Below are 20,419 nucleotides of genomic sequence, written 5' to 3'. Positions count from 1 at the left end.
GGTACAAACATAAGACTATTATTGCTAAATTCACCATCAGTATACGGTCATTTTGAGCCCTTAACCACCGCGCTGACACCCCGAGAAGATATACTTTTAATATGAAACTCGATCAACCGGGCGTTCACCGGCTGCTGGACGAAACTCCCAACTCCCGCTGTCAGCGAGGCGAGGGAATATTTATATCCGGGAATTCGCTCCTTGCTGTGTCCAAGGTGATAGGAGTGGAGGATCGACTCCATTCAAATAGTGTTGGATTCCCTGTCTTCTACTCTATCCGGACACGTTGGAATTATTTTCCTAACCCCCGGAGAATCAAAGTTATTGACCTGCAAAGGGTGCCTCCTTGACCGGCTTTTCCCGTGAATAACACCGGTTATGGAGGTGGTACAAACATAAGACTTTTATTGCTAAATTCACCATCAGTATACGGTCATTTTGAGCCCTTAACCACCGCGCTGACACCCCGAGAAGATATACTTTTAATATGAAACTCGATCAACCGGGCGTTCACCGGCTACTGGACGAAACTCCCAACTCCCGCTGTCAGCGAGGCGAGGGAATATTTATATCCGGGAATTCGCTCCTTGCTGTGTCCACGGTGATAGGAGTGGAGGATCGACTCCATTCAAATAGTGTTGGATTCCCTGTCTTCTACTCTATCCGGACACGTTGGAATTATTTTCCTAACCCACGGGAAATCAAAGTTTTGCCCGTGGGTTTTGCCCGCAAAAAGTGCCTTTTGCCCGTCAGGTGGACGTTTCCACTATGCTGTGACGTCACATGAAAGCTATGAATACCGGCAACGACTTTGTTACCTCTCAAATCTCAAATCAATCCTGGATTCGTGATCTAAGCATTTTAGCGCTTTCAATTGGTGATCCAACTGTTAATAATGCTATAATATATTGCAATTACAATTATATTATAGCCTATTATTAAAATATGTATAATATAGCCTATATATATATTATTTTATTCTGTTTACAGAGCAGCAATGCTTGTATGAGCTGCGCTTCACCCGTCAGGCAGTAACTAACATAATGTCGTTTGGTCAGCAATGACCTCATGCACGAGCTTGTTACTTTCTTCTGCAGAGAAGCGCGCTGACCTCCTTCTTAGGACTTCCATAATAGCATAGCGCTAAAGACTCAACGCAGCCGGTTCTTAAAGGGAATGGCACCTGGCACGCTGATTGGGTTGATTGAGAAGACGCCCAAAACACACCCATGACTAATGTCTTTGCTTAGCGCCGGGTTTTAGGCGCCCACTACCGCACGCATAATAGCAAAGTGGCCTTGACCACACCTCCACGTCTTAAGTTTAGATCTACCGCCTCGTCTTATTGCTTAAGACTTATGAAGTGCATAATAGGGCCCAATAACTCATAACTACACATAATTAGATGATCACACAGTCCTTGCTATTGAACACGTCCTAAAACCTAAGTTTGTTTACAAGCCATGTATCACTCACCCAGTAGCCTACGGCAGACAACACTGTGAATCCAATTCACAATTACATTTACAATTCACAAAGTATTTAATGATCCTAAAACTGTTGTTTGTTATATCGAGTGGGCTCTTCAACACAAAAATAGAACAGAAAACACTTTTTTTTTTTAAAGAACCTTTTTGATCATTTGCGCGACTTGACAATTGCCGACATGCAGACATGCAGACCTTTTCCCCAGACCGTGTCACATCTGAATGGCCTCCTATCCTTCCCTCCTCACAGGTGGACCTACAGAGGACCATCACATTCCGCAACTCTGGACAGAGCTACCATGGCATCCCCATCATCGCTGCCAACATGGACACCACGGGTACCTTCCAGATGGCACAGGTGCTCAGCAAAGTAGGTCCACCCCACCTGACCACTGGCATGCTCCTTTAACACTTAATCAGCAATGAGGGAGTATGTAATGAGGGAGTGAGTAAAAAAACATGTTTGTATCTTTGCACTCAATCAAATTTTAGGACCCTCCTTTCATGACTTTTCCTAGATATGTACGTTCTACCACCCAGAATCCTTACATTTTCTAAATCACATCAGGGGCCTCATTTATAAAAATGTACTTGAACATCATCTTTGACTTGCACGTAAGCACATTTTTCTAAATGGATGTAAGCATTATTTATAAAACGGGCGCTTGTTTAAAATTGCGTACGTACATCCCTCTATAAATAACAAATGTACTTGAAATTGAACGCAGGTGAATGAGGTTTGTATTTACACCCTGTGATAGCGGCTCAATTATAGCGGCTGAATTAAGCCAAGTGCTATAAATAGGCTTGATTGAGGTGTTGTGCAGCACTTTTGACGAGTTTACACGATGGTAGACAAACGAAAGAAGAACAACTTTACTGAGGAGGAGATCGACTGTCTTTTATCAGAAATAGACGCGCGGTCGCAAACGCTCGCCCCCGAATTTCCCCGATCACATCAGGCAGGATGCGGCTGAAGGAGGGCTGAGATATACCCGATCGCCTTTATCATTCACGCCTCAATCTAGAATGATTACACCATACAATAGCCTATTGGCATATAAAGTGTAGCAGTATAGAAATATATATTTCTATGTGCTGGTAGCCAATCACTGAGGCGAGCTAGGGTATAAGAGGCACTCCTCCCCCTTGGCTCGGTCTCTGTGCTTTCACCTGATCCTTCCGCTTCCGGGGCGGTGGTGACGTCTTTGGCAGAGTGACTGCGGGTTCCTGGCGCCTCTCGTTCGGTGCGAGTGCTCCGAGTCGTATGTTGCTCCGGAGGAGGCATTCTTCTCGCGGAGGCAGCATGAGGGGGAAACTCTTCAGGAGTTCTCCCTGGCTTTGATGGGTCTCGTAGCTGTAGCGGTGCCTCTTCCATCCTCCCTAGATGTGTCCGTTCGCTGCTAACTGGTTGTGTTGTTAGCCGGTCAAGCCTCCCCCGCTACAAGCAAGCAACTTCCTGCTCCACGACGCGGAGCCCTGCCGCTTAGTCTCACCGCATCTCACATTTTAGCTCTGTAATTTACTTGTTTAGAGACACACTGGTCACAGCACATACATTGTATATTGAAACATGGTCTGAAGTTTGAGTTTTATGTCTGTAATCTGCATTCCATGCACTTCGGTTGCTGTGACGTTGTTTGTTTGTTTTTATCGCCATGTCCTGTTGTAAATGCTGTGCTGTGCCTAATGAAGCGTCTAAATAAAGTGTCTATATTTTTAAACCACGTCTCTGACCTACTGAGTGAAACGAACCTGTGTGCCCTTGTTGAATTCCCTGGGTGAAACTCCCAGGGTGGCGTTGTCTGGCAACTTTATTATTTAGTTGAGTAGTCCCACCATAGCCCATCTTGCCACAATTGGCGTTGTCGGCAGGATTTACTCTTTAAAGGCAGAGACGTGTTTTCTTTTTTTTGTGTTAGTTTCTTTTTTTTTCTCTCTTGTGTACTAACGTTGTTTTTCTTGTGTGCAGACTGGAGAGCATAGAGACAAAGCGGCAGTGGTTCTTGGTGGATCTGCGGGAAGGTTTGGTGTGGGTTTAAAGACCCTCTCCCTGGTAGTCTGGACCAGAGGGGTGGTGTGGGTTTAAAGACCCTCTCCCTGGTAGTCTGGACCAGAGGGGTGGTATGGGTTTAAAGACCCTCTCCCTGGTAGTCTGGAGCAGAAGAGGGGTGGTGTGGGTTTAAAGACCCTCTCCCTGGTAGTCTGGAGCAGAAGAGGGGTGGTGTGGGTTTAAAGACCCTCTCCCTGGTAGTCTGGACCAGAGGGGTGGTGTGGGTTTAAAGACCCTCTCCCTGGTAGTCTGGACCAGAGGGGTGGTATGGGTTTAAAGACCCTCTCCCTGGTAGTCTGGAGCAGAAGAGGGGTGGTGTGGGTTTAAAGACCCTCTCCCTGGTAGTCTGGAGCAGAAGAGGGGTGGTGTGTGTTTAAAGACCCTCTCCCTGGTAGTTCCAGTTCTCATCAAGAAACCACACGTAGGACCACACGGTCAACGGCTGGCCACCACTCTAACGTTTACCATCTCCCGAGGCCAGTCCCAGACGTTGGGGCTGTTAATGTCCCGGCGTCGATGTCCAACGCTGTTTCTGCCCTGTTTAGACCATGGTCCTAGCTTGTGCAGTCTGCCTCGATCTGTCCATCGTCGGGGCGACGATGCAAGCAGGGGGGGTAGAATGTAGCAGTATAGAAATATATATTTCTATGTGCTGGTAGCCAATCACTGAGGCGAGCTAGGGTATAAGAGGCACTCCTCCCCCTTGGCTCGGTCTCTGTGCTTTCACCTGATCCTTCCGCTTCCGGGGCGGTGGTGACGTCTTTGGCAGAGTGACTGCGGGTTCCTGGCGCCTCTCGTTCGGTGCGAGTGCTCCGAGTCGTATGTTGCTCCGGAGGAGGCATTCTTCTCGCGGAGGCAGCATGAGGGGGAAACTCTTCAGGAGTTCTCCCTGGCTTTGATGGGTCTCGTAGCTGTAGCGGTGCCTCTTCCATCCTCCCTAGATGTGTCCGTTCGCTGCTAACTGGTTGTGTTGTTAGCCGGTCAAGCCTCCCCGCTACAAGCAAGCAACTTCCTGCTCCACGACGCGGAGCACTGCCGCTTTGTCTCACCGCATCTCACATTTTAGCTCTGTAATTTACTTGTTTAGAGACACACTGGTCACAGCCAGTGGCGGCTGGCCGATAGAGGGCGCTGGGGCGCCGCCCAGGGTTTCCGTTAGAAAAATTTGCCGTCGGACATCGTGTCCGGGAAGAATTCGATTTACCGGACAAACGTGATATATTCCGGTCATCATATTAAAATATAATAAAAAAATTTTTTTTCAAAATCATATTTCTTTTTTTCAAATCTAATATAGCTGTTTGTCGCGGTGATTACTGTTGTGTAGCGGCCTATATATGCCATTTAATGTCTATTTCTCATCCGATACGATTAGATGCGAGCTATATAATATATAATAATATAACATGATTTGACGCATGCGCGCTATGCCATGCGTCAAATCCAGCGCTGAACGGGCGCCTCACTGGGAACTGAACAGACAGCATCGATCAATGAACGGACTCCACATTACGTTAACTGAAGTTTGTTAAATTGTTTGGGATTAATGTGAGTTTACTATTTTCTCTTTCCAGTTTTACCCTTTTTTTAAAATCAATAAAACAACGTCATTTCTATAACCAGGTCTCGCTGGTTGGGAAGGCATTTCGTTTAGCTCGGGAGTATGACAATGGGGAGAACATAACTGTTTATTGAGAAACAATTGATAGGCAGTCTGGGATACGTATATAAAGAAATACCACAATGTCTAGATGTATAACATTTTATTGAACAGTAACAGTGCAAGCATGTAGGCTTCTGGCGTGACACGGCTAGCCTAATTTCCGTTCATATGCCTTTTATCAGATAAAATAAAATAGAATAAAACTCTTTGAAAATAAATAGGCTTTAAATTAACTTGCAATGCGTATAGGCTAATTTCCGTTCGATGTTACAGTCTAGGCTATGCCTTTTCTCAGATAGATAGGGGATAGCCCTGTAAGCTCATACGGGTCTGTATGTCGTCCTGAAGACCGGCTGTTAGATCATATCGCTGAAGTTTGTCTCCATCTTAGTGTAAATGTTGTCCGTTTTGTTTGTTATCCTTGTTATTGTGCGATAAAGTTAAAGCGCTTCGCTTCGGGACACCATTTTCAGCTGAGCACCAAACACACACACACACACACACACTCGTGTAACACTGCCCGAGAGAGAAGGACCCGCCCCCTTTAGTTAGCCTATAGCCTATAGGCTAACTAAAGGGGGCGGGTCCTTCTCTCTCGGGCAGTGTTCTGTGTGTGTGTTTGGTGCTCAGCTGAAAATGGTTAGAGGGAATTATTTTCACCGGACATTTATGTCCGACGAGTTTTCAACTTGTCGGACTTCCACTAATTTTACCGGACAAAGACCGCTAATTACCGGTTAACGGAAACCCTGGCGCCGCCCCCACCTTCACTTCCTAGTTGCGATTTGTAAAAGTTTTTTTTTTAAATAAACATTGTTTATTCACAAAATGCGGCTGATATTCTGTCGGCGCCTATCAGCATTCATTAAAAATCCTCCAATACAATAAACATTTTATCTGTGTGTGTGTAAAATTCACTGTTAAAATACATAGGGGGAGGAGTCGGGTCGCCGATCGAATGCAAGTCTATCGCAGGCCAAATACTTTTCGCTTACACGTGAGCTGTAGCAGCGCTCCAATTGGCTGTCTCTATTTCTTGGCCGGGGCGCAAAAAGTTGCGTCCTGAATATCCGGTTGTAATAGCAGACAATGCATTATGCTGAGGACTTCCGACTTCCGGGCTCCCGGACTTCCGGGCTTCCGGACTGCTCTCCTAACAAATTAAGTTGTTTACAATGTAAGGAGGTTTTATTTCTGTAAACAAATTGAACAAATGGATTAGAAAGAGGCATCTTTTGTTCCCAACTTGAGGATATTGCAACTGGATCTATTACCGAAGTCAAACTTCGTTTGTGGTCGCAATCTCCGCACCGGCTGTTAGGCTGCTACTGTTGGTGTTTTGCGAAGCCAGAATACACAAACTCGACCTGAAGGTAAGAGAGTCAGCTAAGATAAAAGCTACTTCAAACATGACATACACAATAGTAATGACATACACAATAGTAATATCGTCAGCATGGTACGTTTTCTAATGTCGTCTTTTCGCTTGTTTGTTTATGTATTCACCCAGCACACGCACACACACACACACACACACGCACACACACACACACACACACACTCACACTCACACACTCACTAGAGGGGATGGAGAGGTCTGTACAGGGGGGTAGAGGGGATGAAGAGGTCTGTACAGGGGGGTAGAGGGGATGAAGAGGTCTGTACAGGGGGGTAGAGGGGATGAAGAGGTCTGTACAGGGGGTAGAGGGGATGAAGAGGTCTGTACAGGGGGGTAGAGGGGATGAAGAGGTCTGTAGAGGTGGGTAGAGGGGATGGAGAGGTCTGTACAGGGGGGTAGAGGGGATGAAGAGGTCTGTAGAGGTGGGTAGAGGGGATGAAGAGGTCTGTAGAGGAGGGTAGAGGGGATGGAGAGGTCTGTACAGGGGGGTAGAGGGGATGAAGAGGTCTGTAGAGGTGGGTAGAGGGGATGAAGAGGTCTGTAGAGGTGGGTAGAGGGGATGAAGAGGTCTGTACAGGGGGGTAGAGGGGATGAAGAGGTCTGTAGAGGTGGGTACAGGGGATGAAGAGGTCTGTAGAGGTGGGTAGAGGGGATGGAGAGGTCTGTACAGGGGGGTAGAGGGGATGAAGAGGTCTGTGGAGGTGGGTAGAGGGGATGAAGAGGTCTGTAGAGGTGGGTAGAGGGGATGAAGAGGTCTGTACAGGGGGGTAGAGGGGATGAAGAGGTCTGTAGAGGAGGGTAGAGGGGATGGAGAGGTCTGTAGAGGGGGGTAGAGGGGATGAAGAGGTCTGTACAGGGGGTAGAGGGGATGGAGAGGTCTGTAGAGGTGGGTAGAGGGGATGAAGAGGTCTGTAGAGGTGGGTAGAGGGGATGAAGAGGTCTGTACAGGGGGGTAGAGGGGATGAAGAGGTCTGTAGAGGTGGGTAGAGGGGATGAAGAGGTCTGTACAGGGGGGTAGAGGGGATGAAGAGGTCTGTACAGGGGGGTAGAGGGGATGGCGAGGTCTGTACAGGGGGGTAGAGCTATTCTCATGCTAAAATCGACTGTAAATCCAGATTTTAAAGTTGATATTCTTCCCCGTGGAGCATGCCCCCATAACCTGTGCCCCACCCAAAAATGTTAGCACCAGCCGCCACTGGTCACAGCACATACATTGTATATTGAAACATGGTCTGAAGTTTGAGTTTTATGTCTGTAATCTGCATTCCATGCACTTCGGTTGCTGTGACGTTGTTTGTTTGTTTTTATCGCCATGTCCTGTTGTAAATGCTGTGCTGTGTCTAATGAAGCGTCTAAATAAAGTGTCTATATTTTTAAACCACGTCTCTGACCTACTGAGTGAAACGAACCTGTGTGCCCTTGTTGAATTCCCTGGGTGAAACTCCCAGGGTGGCGTTGTCTGGCAACTTTATTATTTAGTTGAGTAGTCCCACCATAGCCCATCTTGCCACAATAGGAAGACTGAAATACAATCATAAACATCTGGGGCCTCATTTATAAAAAAAGTACTTGAACGTCATCTTTGACTTTCACATAAGAACATTTTTCTAAACGGACGTAAGCATTATTTATAAAACGGGCTGCGATGGTTTAAAATTGCGTACGTGCTTCCTTATATAAATACCAACGCAGGTAAAATGAACGCAGGTGAATGAGGCTTGTATTAACGCCCTGTGATAGCGGCTCAGTTTTGCGGCTGAATTAAGACAAGTGCTATAATATAGGGTAGGCGTTCGTCTGGAAGCGGGAGAGGGCAGAGATGGGTGGCTTCTTGGTAAGTTGCATTTGTAACGTTTGATCATGACAACTAACCAGGCAAATGCCATCCCCCCTCAACTCGAGTGCTGCTTATACTGTAATAATATAATGGTCTTATTCTTATCAGGTGACATCAGGCGCGGATCTATGGGTGGGCCTGGGTGGGCCTAGGCCCGCCCAGATTGACAGCTGGCCCACCCAGTCAGATTCATAAAAATACATTTTTTTTAATAATAAAATATTTTAAAAGTTAAATTTTCACTAACTAACTGTAATGTGAATAGTTTTGTCTTGGAAATGATTAAAAGTATGTATTAATACTAATAATATTCAACTTCCTCTCTTACGTTTACATTGCTTCCTCTTTTACGTTTACTCTGATTGTTCAGTTGACCTTGACCAGTTGTTCAGTGTGCGCGCTACGATGGCTAAACAGCTAACATTGTCCCGCTTTCTTAAAAAGCCACGTCTGGAAGTCAGTGAAAATAATGAAAGTTTGGACCAGGCCTTGTCTAGAAATCTTATTTATTCACAATAACAGATGATGACGCCACACGCCGACGTGCGGAGAGTCCGAGACAGCGCTGTAATAGTTCGGTGAAGTATATTTTTTATGAGACTTTCCAAGATTAAAACGAAGAGGGGGAACATTTGTGTGGAACAACATTGTGTATGCCTTCACTGGATATAATAATATAATACAATAGAAGCACACAACTTTACACAACAATATATGTGTATACACCAGTTTACGTAAATCCCCTAATAAGCAGCGTTAAGTTTTGTAATAAAATGATGGATCACCACAACTGGTCCGAGCCAGGTACATAACATGTATGATTCAACTTGAGCTTTCGGTTTGCACTGGACTGTCAACACCCACAGTTAAAAGCTTGCAAATGATAATACAGGCATTTCTTATTACAATTTCTATACTTGGTCCTCCATAGTTGATGGTTATTGGTTAATTCATTGACTATTGCGTGCGCTTGAATGCCTTGCGTGTGTGTATTATAATAACTTGTTTGGCTGTCCGTTGCATTCTCTGGGTAGACAGGTACTTTATTTATTTTCCGTTCGTTTCATGGTCTGCATAGTGATCTCCTCCAGTCCCTGCGAATATTTTGCGTGTGTGCGTGCGTGCGTGCGTGTGTGTGCGTGTGTGTGCATGCGTGTTGGTCGTACCCAAATGTTTTGAGCACCCACGGGCAGAAACATAAATCGACGCCTATGATCGCGAGCCCGGTTGTGTTCCATCCATCTGGCTGCTCATACATAGGTCTAAAACGTGCGGTGATGAGTTTCACTCAGGCCTACCCAGATTTTTCCAGGCCTACCCATCAGCCACTTTCTGTATCCGCCACTGGGTGACATTGAAAACATGGCTGCGAACTCCCTTTGCGAACTCCCAGACACCGGAGAAAATCCAGTATAATTTAGCGCGTGGCCGGGCAAGGTCTGTTGTGGAACGCACTAGGCATGTTGAAGGGGAGACAGCTCCGGAGGGATATAAAGAAATACTGAAATACAATCATAAACATAAGTTCCTTTTAAATCTTGAATTAAAATCATTTCCTCGGCTGATAACAACATCGTTAATTTTATTACGAGCCACTTGCATGAATTACAGTAGGCAGTGCGGCTCACATGCCTGTAATAACTCTGCATAACCAGTAGGTAATGTGCGTACGCAAGGTCAATACACGACGTAGAGCTACGATCGTTTCCACGGCCAAATCGACTCACGTTGGAATTGTATAAATCACTACGTTGACGTGGTTTTCTATGTATCCTTTGATCTAAGTACTTTCTATAAATGAGGCCCCAGTTCCCTTTAAATCTTGAATTAAACTCATTTTCTCGGCTGATAACAGCATCGTTCATTTTATTACGAGCCACATTCACTTCGCATGAATTACAGTAGGCAGTGCAGCTCACATGCCTGTAATAACTCTGCATAACCAGTAGGTAATGTGCGTACGCAAGGTAGACGTAGAGCTACGATCGTTTCCACGGTCAAATTGACTCACGTTGAAATTGTATAAATCACTACTTTGACGTGGTTTTCTACGTACGACACGGGTAAGATCAAATCAAGTACTTTCTATAAATGAGGCCCCTGGATAAGCTAGTATAAAGCTATTTTGATGTTTTTCTGTGTAGGAAGCAGGCTAATTTACAAGAAGCCAACTAGTGGTCGTTGCGTGTAAATAGCAGCTTGAGCATTGTAAAGAGGTAGCTCTTTTAGTAGGTAAAAATGCACAGCTGTTCTAGTGTTAACACTAGGGCCACACCATGTTCACCTACTCTAAGAGGCCCCTCAGGGGTCAAATGACCATTAGTCTTTAGAATGGGACGCTGCTACTGTCACGGCCAGGCTCATGACCATGACAAAAACGGGAGACACACACACGATCTTAGTAAGTAATGATAAGAAAATGTTTATTGTAAACTAAATGAGGCCTATATAACAATAATAAGATGAGGTGTGGTAGTCAGTAAATCAGTGGTGTAATGTGAGTGTAGTGGAAAGTGGTGAGGTGAGTGTTGCATGGTGTGAAACAAGGAACAAACTAAATATAATAAAGAATAATGGTGCCTAGAAGGGGGCCTCAATACTGAGGCCTGCATAGATCTTTTATGCCCTGGATCCTGGAACCAGGTGGGGCACAATCAGCTGTCCACCAGCTGACCTGCCTTTCACTGATTGGTAACCCTGTCCAGCAGGAGTACTCTCTGCAGACAGGGAAACAGATGTTTATTACAGGCCAGGACACAATATGGGGCCAGGGCCGTCACACCCCCTCCCATAGAAACAGGGTCCCAAAGGGAACACTGAAATAATATATAATCACCTGTATTCAGGACCAACCACCATTACTCCAACCTCGGCAACAGGTACCAATGAAGCCATAATTAAGAGGAGCAGGAACAGTAGAAGGGTAAAAACAGGAAATTAATTAACACAAAAACAATTTTAACAAGGGGCCCTGGACAATGCATCTGCCACTACATTGTCCTTCCCTTTTATGTGACGTAAAAATGGATGGATAATCCTTAACAAGATGCAGCAGTTGGGTACGTTCAACCTCTGTTAAATGCCCCAACGAACTCCCAAGATCACGAAGGGACTCTGAATTTTTCAATCTTCCAGTCAACAACTCCTGGCCGGGACTGGATAGGCCATCCTCCTCAGGCTCTGCCACCACCTGAGGGGAATCCCCTACTGTACTGGCTACACACGCCGGACGAACAGGAACTGACGCCTGCTCCACAGAATCAGACACACGGTCATAATACGGTTTCAATAAATTAATGTGGCAGAGCTGATTAGGCTTCCTACGCAAAGGTGTAGCAATCAGGTAATTAAGATCAGACACTTGCTTTACTACAGTATGTGGACCAGTAAATTTAGCACAAAAGGGGGAATCAACCATGGGCAAGAGTGCCAGAACCTGATCACCCGGGCTAAACTTCCGTGGCTCAGTTCGGCGGTCATAAAGGCGTTTCATTTTCTTTTGTGCACTAGCTAGTTTTTCTTTTGCCAGCTCACCGGCTTCATAAAGCCTATGCTTAAAGCCGAGCACGTATCCAAGCAAGTTTTTTGGTGGTTCGGACTCTTTCCAATCATCTTGGATAACGGCCAAGGGGCCACGTACTGTGTGTCCGAACACCAGATCATTGGGACTAAAACCCGTACTTTCCTGGCTCACCTCCCTGGCGGCTAACATCATCCAAGGAAGCCCCTCCTCCCAATCTCCGTCCAGCTCAGTACAGTAGGCGCGCAACAAAGATTTCAAAGTTGCATGGAATCGCTCCAATGCGCCCTGGCTCTGCGCGTGATAGGCTGACGCCCTGTTGTGCTTAACGCGCAGCTGTTTCAGGACCTGAGCGAACAGATGGGAAGAGAAATTAGAACCCTGGTCAGACTGGATGATTTTTGGTATGCCAAAGATTGAAATGAACTGAGTCAAGGCACGGACTACAGACTTGGTGGTGATATTGCGTAAGGGATAAGCTGCAGGATACCTGGTAGCCTGGCACATAACTGTCAGCAAATACTTAGCCCCAGTACGAGACGGAGGGAGGGGACCTACACAATCAATAATGAGATGGTCAAACGGTTGACTGGTTGCCTGAATCGGACTCAATGGAGCCGGTGTAATGCTCTGATTCGGCTTTCCTGTCAACTGACATGTATGACATGTTTTTACATAGGCTGCCACATCCCTCTTAAGGCGAGGCCAAACGAAGTAACGGAGGATGCGATCATAGGTCTTAGAAACTCCTAGGTGTCCACCCTCATCATGTGACACCTGCAGAACCAAGCTGCGATACTTGGAGGGCACAACAATTTGGTAAATGGGGTCTCCCACAAACTCAACGCCATGGGGAACCCACTTCCTCACCAATACCTCATTGTGAATGAAATAGGCATGGGCGCTGTTCCTCACCCCCCCAGCAGGGAGAGCTCCCTCAAACAGCTCTTTCAGACTTGGATCTGCCCGCTGCTCTCTCACCAGTTCACTGTGAGGGACAGACAGGGGAAAATCAGACAGTGATATCACATGCTCCACATCATCCACCATTTTGTCAGGGTCAGGCGTGGCACGGCTCATGGCACGAGTTACGGCACACGCAGTGAACACCTCAGGAAACTCCCGTTCACTTTCATCAGGCTTGCTTTTAAATACTGGCACAGACGTAACCACCACAGGTGGCGCCACATCTGCCCACACTCGTGCACCAACCAAGCCATTACCCATGATCATGGTCACCCCCTCACAGGGCAACGCTGGGCGCACACCCACAGTCATCTCACCCTGAAACAAATCAGATGAAAGAATTATTCTGTGCAGAGGAACATGCAATACAGCCAAACCCATACCACGAATGGGAATGGAGTCACCTGTGTCAGAGGCATCAGAAAATGGCAAAGCAGAAGCTAAAATAAACGAATCAAATGCCCCAGTATCCCGTAAAATGTTTACTGGGACCTTCTCATCCCCACCGACGAGGGACACCAAACCATCTGTAAGGAATGGCAAGTAAGATTCAAGGTCAGAGGATTGTGGAGACTCAACATGTGTAGAGCGCACCTGGGACAGCGAATCACAGGCTTGGGCAGCAGACTTAACCCGCTGCACCACCGGCGCCGCGCAACCAGCCCCTTTAGCCCCATCCCCATGAGACACTGGAGCCCAAGGCTTACCTCTAGACTTTAAAGCATAGCATTCAGATTTAACATGCCCCTTTTTATGGCAGTGACTGCACACTTTCTCATAACTCCTTGAACTATTCTGATTCTCATAACTCCTTGAACTATTCTGATTCTCATAACTCCTTGAACTATTCTGACCTCTACGACCAAAATCAGTTGCAACTGACTGACCAGCAGGTGGCATATCAAAACCAAAGGTACTCCTCTGAAACCCAGGCTCTGGCACATAAGCGCGAGACTCACCAAACATGCGCGGCTCTCCAAACTTACCCCTGCTATGAGTCAATGTAAAATCATCTGCCAACGCAGCAGCTTCAGCAGGAGTAGTCACCTGCTTTTCACTAATATAAGTGGCTATATTCTGGGGAATAGCATTTTTAAATTGCTCCAGTACAATCAGATCACACAAATCATCAAAATCATCTACATCAGACGCCTTGCACCAGCGATTGAAATGCAAAACTAATTCTCTTGCAAACTCAAGATGTGTCTGACTCTTGTTTCTCCTCCAATTCCTAAATTTCTGTCTGTAGGCCTCCGGAACCTGTTCATAAGATTTAAGCACTGCAGACTTCACTTTCTCATAAATCAGAGAATCCTCACGGCTCAGGGACGAATATGCCAACTGTGCTCGACCTGTAAAAACACATTGTAACATGAGGGTGCGTTCAGCATCTGGCCAACCACTAGTGTCAGCGACGCGCTCAAACAACGAAAAAAACTAGTCAGGATCCCTTTCATTAAATTTAGGTAAAAGTTTCAAGTTTCCTGCTATATCAAATAAGCCTCTATTTGCTCCCCTGGAAGCAAAAGAACCCCCACTACTTAAGACTTCACTACTGATTTTACCGCCTTCAATCAAATTCAACCTATGTCTCTCTAACTCCACAGTTTGCATTTGGATTTCACATTTCATTTTCTCAAGTGCAAATTCCTGGTCTAATCTCAGTTTGAGCAATTCTTTTTCCTGGTCAAATGTAAAAGGGTGCTTAGCAACAGGCGAAGATGAACCCTTGACAGGCTGTGGCAAAATTGCCATCTCGACCAGTTTCGACTCTAAACATGCCCTAAGCTCATGTTTCTTTTGTTCTACCACCGCTACATCATAATGTTTTGCAACCAATAACAATTGAGCTTTAGTAAAACGGTACAATAAGTCATAGGATGGAGCTGCTATAAACCCCTCTACTCCAGACATTTTTATTTAATTAAATCACAATATTAAGTACAGGACAATGTAGGCCTATGGACCCAAGATGACGTATACACTGACAACTCAGCGCGCATCAGAGGAAATTGACAACCTCGCAACGGAGCATGCCCCTATCTGACTGCCTACCCCAGGACCTGACTGAGTAAGCTCAACCCTAGTCTTCATGCGTTAGCGGGAGGATCTTTAAACACTAACTCGTCAGCCCGGTTAGACCCCCAGCAAGCTGGTCGCCCACCTGACAGCTAAGAATGTGTCCCCGAGACAATTGCTCTAGCCGCCGTACCGCAACACTACAGAAAAACGCTCAGCCAGACTCAAAGGAGAGAGACCGTAAGCCTACCAGGGCAGCCCCGTAGCCTACATGTGCGCAACTGACAGCCAATTGTATACACCCTCTTGCCCCAATAGAAAAAACCCTATCTAAGCACCATTACAAACAAAACGATCGCGCAGATCAATTAACAATAGGCTATTATATACAAAAATGCGATAAGTGTGTCTCCAAAATGCTTAATATGCCACTCAAGGCTTTCAAAAAAAACACCCGCAGGCGATAATTTTGAACTGGTGGGGAATCGACTACGACACCAGTTTGCAGTTCATTCACCAAAATCTCTGCCTAGGCTACTAACAGAGACACGCGCCTATTAACTTAACAAGGCACCCCCTGTCAATCAAGGCAACAAGCCATGGGAGTCGCACCACAAGTAATGAACCACAATGTTTTAACCATCAATTAAGCAAAAAAGTCAAACGACCGGGTAGAATTCAATAGAAAAAAAGCAATATTTACTTACCAAAAGGTGATCAAAATAATGCTAGAAAAACGAAAACGGACGAGCCCCCAATTTGTCACGGCCAGGCTCATGACCATGACAAAAACGGGAGACACACACACGATCTTAGTAAGTAATGATAAGAAAATGTTTATTGTAAACTAAATGAGGCCTATATAACAATAATAAGATGAGGTGTGGTAGTCAGTAAATCAGTGGTGTAATGTGAGTGTAGTGGAAAGTGGTGAGGTGAGTGTTGCATGGTGTGAAACAAGGAACAAACTAAATATAATAAAGAATAATGGTGCCTAGAAGGGGGCCTCAATACTGAGGCCTGCATAGATCTTTTATGCCCTGGATCCTGGAACCAGGTGGGGCACAATCAGCTGTCCACCAGCTGACCTGCCTTTCACTGATTGGTAACCCTGTCCAGCAGGAGTACTCTCTGCAGACAGGGAAACAGATGTTTATTACAGGCCAGGACACAATATGGGGCCAGGGCCGTCACACTACTGACACACAAAGACCACTAGAGCCTCTTGTAAATTAGCCTGCCTCCTACACAGAAAAACTGCAATATAGCTTTATATTAGCTTATCCTGATGTGATTTCGAAAATGTTAGGATACTGGGTGGTAGAACGCACATTTCTAGGAAAGGTCATGAAAGGAGGGTCCTGAAATTTGATCGAGTGCAAAGATATTTGATTTAAAAATGGCTCTTCTAGTGTTAAACACCACTGGAGACAAACAGTAACCCCAGTCACGTGGTGGTTGTTTCTCTCGCGGTCACATGAGCGAGACAGGTCACGTCACGCTCCTGTTTGACTCCACTGACAACCTGTTCAACTGGGTTGCCATGGGGACGAACATCGGGATCCGCCGACTCTTATTGTTTCTCCTCCTCCTCCGTTAGAACGCCCTGTTCACGGCCGTCCACAAGCAGTACTCTGTGGAGGAGTGGAAAGCCTTCGCAGACAAGTGTCCGAATTGTTTGGAGGTCAGTGGTGATCACCCTAAGTAGAATGTTCTAGTGAGAATCCTGGAGAGAGAAACATTTTTCGGAGTGACTCAAGGTGTTGATACAGTGTTGCCCTAACTCTGCTTTCCTGTCTCTCTCTCTCTCCTCTCTCTCTCTCCTCTCTCTCTCTCCTGTCTCTCTCTCTCCTGTCCCTCTCCTGTCTCTCTCCTGTCTCTCTCTCCTGTCTCTCTCCTGTCTCTCTCTCCTGTCCCTCTCCTGTCTCTCTCCTGTCTCTCTCCTGTCCCTCTCCTGTCTCTCTCTCTCCTGTCCCTCTCCTGTCTCTCTCCTGTCTCTCTCTCCTGTCTCTCTCCTGTCTCTCTCTCCTGTCCCTCTCCTGTCTCTCTCCTGTCTCTCTCCTGTCCCTCTCCTGTCTCTCTCCTGTCTCTCTCCTGTCTCTCTCCTGTCTCTCTCTCTCCTGTCCCTCTCCTGTCTCTCTCCTGTCTCTCTCCTGTCTCTCTTGTGTCTCTCTCTTGTTTCTCTCTCTCCTGTCTCTCTCCTGTCTCTCTCCTGTCTCTCTCTCTCCTGTCCCTCTCCTGTCTCTCTCCTGTCTCTCTCCTGTCTCTCTCCTGTCTCTCTCTCTCCTGTCCCTCTCCTGTCTCTCTCCTGTCTCTCTCCTGTCTCTCTCCTGTCTCTCTCCTGTCTCTCTCTCTCCTGTCCCTCTCCTGTCTCTCTCCTGTCTCTCTTGTGTCTCTCTCTTGTTTCTCTCTCTCCTGTCCCTCTCCTGTCTCTCTCCTGTCTCTCTCTCTCCTGTCCCTCTCCTGTCTCTCTCCTGTCTCTCTCTCTCCTGTCCCTCTCCTGTCTCTCTCCTGTCTCTCTCCTGTCTCTCTCCTGTCTCTCTCTCTCCTGTCCCTCTCCTGTCTCTCTCCTGTCTCTCTTGTGTCTCTCTCTTGTTTCTCTCTCTCCTGTCTCTCTCTCTCCTGTCCCTCTCCTGTCTCTCTCCTGTCTCTCTCCTGTCTCTCTCCTATCTCTCTCTCTCCTGTCCCTCTCCTGTCTCTCTCCTGTCTCTCTCCTGTCTCTCTTGTGTCTCTCTCTTGTGTCTCTCTCTCCTGTCTCTCTCCTGTCTCTCTCCTGTCTCCCTCTCTCCTGTCTCTCTCCTATCTCTCTCTCTCCTGTCCCTCTCCTGTCTCTCTCCTGTCTCTCTCCTGTCTCTCTTGTGTCTCTCTCTTGTTTCTCTCTCTCCTGTCTCTCTCCTGTCTCTCTCCTGTCTCTCTCTCTCCTGTCTCTCTCCTGTCTCTCTCCTGTCTCTCTTGTGTCTCTCTCTTGTTTCTCTCTCTCCTGTCTCTCTCTCGTGTCTCTCTCTCTCCTGTCTCTCTCTCCTCTCTTTCCTGTCTCTCTCTCCTGTCTATCTCTCCTGTCTCTCTCTCTCCTGTCCCTCTCCTCTCTCTCTCTCTCCAGTCTCTCTCCTGTCTCTCTCTCCTCTCTCTCTCTCCTGTCTCTCTCTTGTGTGTCTCTCTCTCCTGTCTCTCTCTCCTGTCTCTCTCCTCTCTCTCTCCTGTCTCTCTCTCTCCTGTCTCTCTCTTGTGTAACATGTGCAACAATACTATGTGCAATATGACAACCCTTGTGTACATAAGGTTCAGATATAGGAAAAGTTAGGATATTTATAGCATAGCATAGAGTACAGCACAGTGTTTTATTGTATAGTATAGTAGTATAGTATAGTGGATAGTGTACATAGCCTTTATTTATGTAAACCAGCTATTTTCCCTTCTTGTTTTTAGTCTTTTTTCCAAGCACCAGGGGAGCCCCCCCTCCTAAATTTCGTTTTATGGTACCTGTACTGTATTAATGACAATAAAGACCATTCATTCATTCATTCATTCATTGTGTCTCTCTCTCCTGTCTCTCTCTCCTGTCTCTCTCTCCTGTCTTAGCACGTAGCGGCTAGCTCAGGTAGCGGTCGGGCCGACCTGGAGAAGCTGTGTACCATCCTGGAGGCTATCCCTGCTGTCAGATACATCTGTCTGGATGTGGCTAACGGATACTCTGAGCACTTTGTGGACTTTGTCAAAACCGTCCGGGGGAAGTTCCCTCAGCACACTATCATGGTGAGACGATGACGACGTTAGCATGGACTAACACACTAACCTAACACACTAACCTAACACACTAACACACTATCCTAACACACTAACACACTAACCTAACACACTAACCTAACACACTAACCTAACACACTAACACACTAACACACTAACCCAACACACTAACCTAACACACTAACACACTAACCTAACACACTAACACACTAACCTAACACACTAACCTAACACACTAACACACTAACACACTAACACACGAACACACTAACACACTAACACACTAACCTAACACACTAACACACTAACCTAACACACTAACCTAACACACTAACACACTAACCTAACACACTAACACACTAACCTAACACACTAACACACTAACCTAACACACTAACCTAACACACTAACACACTAACACACTAACCTAACACACTAACACACTAACCTAACACACTAACCTAACACACTAACCTAACACACTAACACACTAACCTAACACACTAACCTAACACACTAACACACTAACCTAACACACTAACACACTAACCTAACACACTAACCTAACACACTAACCTAACACACTAACACACTAACACACTAACACACTAACCTAACACACTAACCTAACACACTAACCCACTAACCTAACACACTAACCTTACACACTAACCTAACACACTAATACACTAACACACTAACACACTAACCTAACACACTAACACACTAACCTAACACACTAACACACTAACCTAACACACTAACACACTAACACACTAACACACTAACCTAACATACTAACCTAACACACTAACCTAACACACTAACACACTAACACACTAACACACTAACCTAACACACTAACACACTAACACACTAACCTAACACACTAACACACTAACCTAACACACTAACCTAACACACTAACACACTAACACACTAACCTAACACACTAACCTAACACACTAACACACTAACCTAACACACTAACACACTAACACACTAACCTAACACACTAACACACTAACACACTAACCTAACACACTAACACACTAACAAACTAACCTAACACACTAACCTAACACACTAACACACTAACACACTAACCTAACACACTAACACACTAACACACTAACCTAACACACTAACCTAACACACTAACACACTAACACACCTAACACACTAACACACTAACACACTAACACACTAACCTAACACACTAACACACTAACCTAACACACTAACACACTAACACACTAACCTAACACACTAACCTAACACACTAACACACTAACATAACACACTAACACACTAACATAACACACTAACCTAACACACTAACACACTAACACACCTAACACACTAACACACTAACCTAACACACTAACACACTAACCTAACACACTAACACACTAACACACTAACCTAACACACTAACACACTAACACAATAACACACTAACACACTAACCTAACACGCTAACACACTAACCTAACACGCTAACACACTAACCTAACACACTAACACACTAACACACTAACCTAACACACTAACCTAACACACTAACACACTAACCTAACACACTAACCTAACACACTAACCTAACACACTAACCTAACACACTAACACACTAACACACTAACCTAACACACTAACCTTACACACTAAAACACTAACACACTAACACACTAACACACTAACCTAACACACTAACCTAACACACTAACACAC

The 20,419-nt window shown here is 45.8% G+C and overlaps 1 protein-coding gene across 2 annotated transcripts in view; it reads left to right on the top strand.

Moving 5' to 3' along the window:
• LOC308166355 (GMP reductase 1-like) overlaps window positions 1-20,419 on the top strand; it is a gene marked incomplete at both ends in the record, with an annotated part of 32,579 nt that overhangs the window by 4,973 nt on the left and 7,187 nt on the right. The window contains 3 exons of one of the 2 annotated variants that reach the window (XM_080540630.1): window positions 1,738-1,857; window positions 16,545-16,628; window positions 18,524-18,697. In XM_080540630.1, coding sequence (XP_080396756.1) covers window positions 1,738-1,857; window positions 16,545-16,628; window positions 18,524-18,697 — 378 coding nt within the window. The remainder of the gene's footprint in view (window positions 1-1,737; window positions 1,858-16,544; window positions 16,629-18,523; window positions 18,698-20,419) is intronic. The other variant, XM_080540631.1, reaches the window with a different exon arrangement.

This window comes from Nansenia antarctica (assembly GCF_963989245.1).
Source record: "Nansenia antarctica genome assembly, chromosome: 10".
In the NCBI taxonomy this organism is placed as follows: Eukaryota; Metazoa; Chordata; class Actinopteri; order Argentiniformes; family Microstomatidae; genus Nansenia; species Nansenia antarctica.
This window is presented reverse-complemented; position numbering and strand designations above follow the sequence as displayed.